The 5,197-nt window shown below is 47.5% G+C and overlaps 1 protein-coding gene across 1 annotated transcript in view; it reads right to left on the bottom strand.

The window, feature by feature from the left end:
- The window catches only part of MAP1LC3A (microtubule associated protein 1 light chain 3 alpha), a gene marked incomplete at its 5' end in the record, with an annotated part of 47,347 nt that extends 42,151 nt beyond the window's left edge, over positions 1 to 5,196 (bottom strand). Inside the window, one exon of the mRNA XM_025194625.1 lies at positions 5,145 to 5,196. Coding sequence (XP_025050410.1) covers positions 5,145 to 5,196 — 52 coding nt within the window. The remainder of the gene's footprint in view (positions 1 to 5,144) is intronic.
- Position 5,197: the final 1 nt, after the last annotated feature.

Here is a 5,197-nt window from a genome sequence, read left to right as displayed (position 1 = left end):
CCACGCCCCCGCAGGGGGTGCTCAGAGCGGTGGGGGGGGGGGGGGGGGGGGGGGAGATGAAGTTTACCCCTTCATTTCACACACGCCTGCGTGTAGAAGCTTAACCTAGATAAGTAACTGGAGACCAGAGGAAAAACAGTCACGTGCCCCTTTGCTTAAAGACAATTTACAAGCTGCTGCTGCCCTGTGAGTCAGGAGGGAGAAGAAAGAGTAAGAGAGCAAGAGGGGGATGCTGCAGTAGTGGGAGTGGCACAGGACCAGATTCCTCGCAGTGAAATCAGCTCCCTCATAAACCAGTGGGAGTCTCATCAGGCCCACAGCATTTGAGAATATAAGCTTTCCCTTCAGTTCATTTCAGCTGTTGGCAGGCAGCCTGCAGGAGCTGGAAGCATCCAGGATAATGCTAGGAAAAGGATGGGTGTGGTGTACTCCAATAGGTATAGAAACCACTGGCCCGTTGATTAATAACACATTTCATCTTAAAACACAGTTAATAAAATAGGGGCTAATTCTTCTTGCCAGAATCCTTAACACCCCATAACAAGAGATATCATGGAGTAAGTCTGGGTAGCAATTGACAGCTCTGCTCTCTACAAGGGAAACACTCAAAGGAAGAGGTTAAGATGTGGAAGAACTGCAGCATGAGCAGACAGATGGCTCACGCAGAGCCAAGCTTGAATGCACAACCCCCTGGGTCTCTCACCAGGCAGGGCTGGCAAGAGCCAGTGCTTTCTGCACAGTGTTTGCACTGGATTTGGATGAGTTACAAAAACGTCCCAGATGCAGAGTAACTGGTCCTTTGCTCAGTGTTTATTACTGTTCAGCTGCATTGGAACAGGAATGGCAAGATTCCCTCCCTCCAAAATGCTAGAAGGTTATTTTCTGCAAGTGACTTTTGCAGCTGTAAGTTGACATGTTCCTCAGTCTTTGTTCCCCATGGTAACAGCTTTAACATCACCTCTGCAAGGCAGCCTGTAACCAACTGAAAACTTTTCCAAACAGGCTGCTTAAGAGCTAGAAAACAAAGACATAACATGTAGTAGTACACAACCCCCACCACTCCAGCAGCTTCCAGGGAACAAAGCAATCCTATGCCTTCTAGGGCTAGGAAAGCACTCAAGCTCAACTCCATGTGTGAAGAATTCACACTTCCACTACTGTGAAAGTGAGCTCAGCTACTCCACTTGTAGATGTATGCATGTGGCCAGGCATATTTGTGAACAAGGCCCGTGTGGGAACTCCTGCTTTAAAAAACAAACAAACAAACAAACAAATCTGTCCTTAAAGGTCCTATGCAAACTACTCTTTTCTGCATCCCCAGCCTATTTCCAACCAAGCACAAAAGGCATCAAGTAATTCCTTCACAACTGACAATTATTGCTGTAGTTGTTGTCCTTTTTATCTAGGGATCCACTTATATTGCAGAGGGGGGACAGCATTATCTTCCTTTTACAGATGGAGAAAGCAAAGCAGAAGACTGGAGCCACACACCCTCCAGCGCACAGAAGCAGGAACAGAATCCTAGTCAGTGGATCACCCTTTCCTTACTGGCTTGACAAGACTGTTTATCTGCTGCAAGCACCTCCCAGAAACAAATGCAAAATAGTCCAGCCTATTTTCCTGGCAGTCAGTTTGCATCTTTTGTTATCAGACAAAAATTGATATTCACATTGCACTTGTCTAGCTGGAAAGCGAGTACAAGAAAAACTAAACACATTTCTAACATAGTTTGCCAACATCAACCTTGCACTATACACTGTAAAAGCATGTTAAAGCCCTCCATGGCCACTAATATAATTAGATCTATGTAAACAAGCTTGGTTTTAATATTCTGTACTGAGTTACTGCAATGCACTGTCTAAACTGAAAGCAACAGAAAAGTCTATTCCAAGGAGACATCGCTCATCAAATGCGAGTTTTCTCCTATGCTACTGTTCTGAAGTAGGCTTGAACACTACACATGAAGAGAGTGGATTTTCAGGTGTTTTGAGGTGGGCTGAGAACTACTTGCAAGCCAGGTTTCCTCATGGTAAATACAAGGCCCACAACATAAGACTCACCAAGGAGCATCTTCTCTTTGTTATCCTCTCATAGGACAGTTTTGGCTGCAAGTGCTTTCTGAATCCAGTTACTTTTTTTACCAAATATAAGAAGGGGGGATTCAGAAAAGTGGGTGTGGCATGGAAACACATGACACAGCCTGCCAAGTGCCTAAGGAAGGTTGATATGTTTGTGTATGGGTACCACCTTGTGGGTTACCCATAGGAGAAGCTTTTTGTTATTGAAAGTTGATATTCTTCAATAGTGAGTGTCACTTTAACTTTTCTGCCACAGGGTGAGAGCAGAGCAGATAAGGCTGCCCACAGCCCCTGCTCCAGAGGTGCAAATTGACTCCTGCTCCAGATGCAGCTGGCCGTGATGCTGGCCACACCACTCCCTTCTGTATCATTGGCTATTGCAGCTAGCAGGCCTTATCCCTGCTAGCTTGATGAGCTGTTAGACTTGGGTGCACCTTTAACCAAGCTGATCTGAAGTCACTGGCAGCCTGTCCACTACAGTTCAGCCAGTGTGAATGCACAGTCAGCTCCTAGGTGGTCCCAGGTGCTATTAGTAACTACCCTGAAGGGTTCATTCCTTTCACAGTTCAGAGGGGAACTTTAATGGCATCACCAGGAAGTAACATGTCATCGTTAACAGGTTTGCACAGCTGGGCTCCCACAATCTCCTCTCACAGCTTGTGACCGTATCCCAAAAGGATACAACTGACCATAACACAGCCACCCTGAAATTAACACAAGTTGCTTGGCTCAACTTCTGAATTTAAATGAGCTCATTTCAGAACTTTCTCCAAGCAACCACTTCACAAAGACCACTACTGCTGGCAGCCCCTCTGGCTGCTTTGGCAGAGGTGTCAAGGCCTGAATAATGGCCAAGAGAGTATTTAATCTCTTTGGCCCAAAATAAAGCAATGTCCACCTTCAGATCAGGATTGAAGCATGTCAGTGGAGCTCCACAAAAGGAACTCATGCTCCTGCTGCCACATTGCACCTCTGCTGTAGGTGTCAGAGCGGTCAGGCACCTTTCATTAGCACCATGTACTCTAGTTCTCCAGGCCTGACCCTGCAAGCGCACAAATAACTGAACTCAGGGCATACAGGATCAAGTCCATAAAAAGAGACAAAGTCAGCACTGTAGCAGGCAGGTACAGCTCTGCTCAAGTCATAACACAGGCCAAAAGGAAACAGACAAACCCAAGTAAGGAGAGTAAATTATGTTTTCAGGCTTCCAAGAAGGATTTACAAAGCTGGAAAAAATTGCCTGGTTTTAACTATGGCTCAGTCAGTGTCTTGTTAAAAGAAACCCATTGGCTGGAAACAGACCTGAATCTAACAAAGATCTGATCTGCCCTAGAAGGTATCTTCAAACAGGACAGGCATGAAACTGCCACAGAGAAGTGTTCTGGACCAGGGCAAAATCTTCTTAAGAACACAGAGTAGAGGAGAAGTATATCACTGGACACAGAGAGGGTTGTGGAGTATTCTACAAGACTACGTAAATCCAAGATACAAACAGCATCAACAAGCAAGGGGGGGGCACAGAGCAAGTCATGTGCCAAACGCCAGAAAGCTCTGCTCACATAGTAAACAACTATATCCCAGACTCTTGCTGCTCTCTGGCTGGATCTGTTCCAATTCTGTAGAGGCTTGAGACATTCAAAGGGACACAAACTAGGAGTCCTGCATGGCTGGAAGTATTTTCCATAGTGCCCTCCCCATTGCACTGTAAACAATCACTTCCTGCTCCTGTTGTTGCAGAGGAAAACATACTGTATTTACTTTCTTCAACAGAGTAATTTCAGGCCTGAACCAATGCAGTTGTGTGGGACACTAACCCTCCTCCCGCAAAGGGCTCAGCCAGCCAGTCAGCTGAGAGAGCAAAAGGGCAAGTGGAAAAGAGCTCAAAAACAAGCAGCACCAGCAGCTGCCTCATCTGACTCCCTCTCCACCCTCCACAGCCCACCCCTTGCCCCTCCTAAGCTATTTTAATCCTGTGTTCTTTCAGACACCAGGAGCCCTTTGTTTCGGCCTGCAGAAAGGCCGAGCTGACTGCACGGAGGGCCTGTCCCATGATTTCTGTAGCAGAAGCCTCTGTGTCATGCCTCTGACATGCTAACAGTAGGCATTTGCTAACATGCTTTTTTCCCCTGAGGGACTTTATCAGCTTTTGATATGTGGTTGAGAAAGAGCATAAAATACAGCAGTGACCAACCATGTACAAGACAGCTCAGCACACATGCTATCCTGGTTTGTTTATATTCACCCCTGATTGGCTGCTCCCTCACTCCGGCAGGCATGTATCCAAGGCCCTAAGGCTTCCCGATAAGAAGCCATTACAAAAATTCATAGCTCTGAGAGACTTGTGTTTTGAAGAACAGATCAGCAGTTTAATTTTGAGCAAAACTAATAACATCTTGGATACTAAAGTCAAGCCTGCCCACATGCAGAGAGCCAAGCACAGAAAGGGCCTGGATCCTGTAGCGATTGCCAAGCATGACTGTGATGTAAAAACAAGCATAACAGATACTGCATGGGGAGGGGGGTTACAACTTCTACAGACTGCAAAATGACAACCACCAGCAGCTGAAAAAGGTGGAAGAGCTAGATGAAAAGAAAGTAGCAGAATTTCAGCAGCTCTGGCTGGAGTTCATTAGTGGCACTGCTCTCAAACATGACATGTTTACCATACTTGGCCTGCTACTCTTCCTTCTGCCAGGGGACCCAACCCTGCCTTCAGAGGCTGGCTGCAGCCTTTTTGTTTTGTTCTTCATGTATCATTACAAAATGCTCTGAGCCCAGCAGTTCTGGGCCTCGGGAATATTTTAAACAAACAGCGCATCAGCAGGGTTGCTACAAGGACGAGGCAGACTTTGCTCGCCTCCTTAGGGCAGGAGTTGCAGCTCCCCTTTTCCAAGCAGCCAGGGACCTGGTCTCCCCACACGACTTGCGGCCCGCTGTTCAGCCGCGCCCATGCGGGGCCGCACGGGAAGTTTTTCAGAAGCGGACGGTTCCAGTACAAGGGACGCGGTCCTGCCTGGACGAGACGCCGCGCTCAGCCCCGGTGGGCCAGACGCGCCCCAGACACACCTGGAGGGACGCGCCCCGCCGTCACACGGGTCCCCGCGCGGCCCGAGTCGCGG

Source organism: Alligator sinensis, unplaced genomic scaffold, assembly GCF_000455745.1.
Source record: "Alligator sinensis unplaced genomic scaffold, ASM45574v1 scaffold690_2, whole genome shotgun sequence".
In the NCBI taxonomy this organism is placed as follows: Eukaryota; Metazoa; Chordata; order Crocodylia; family Alligatoridae; genus Alligator; species Alligator sinensis.
Note: the sequence above shows the minus strand (reverse complement) of the source record. Positions and strands in the feature narration are given on the sequence as shown.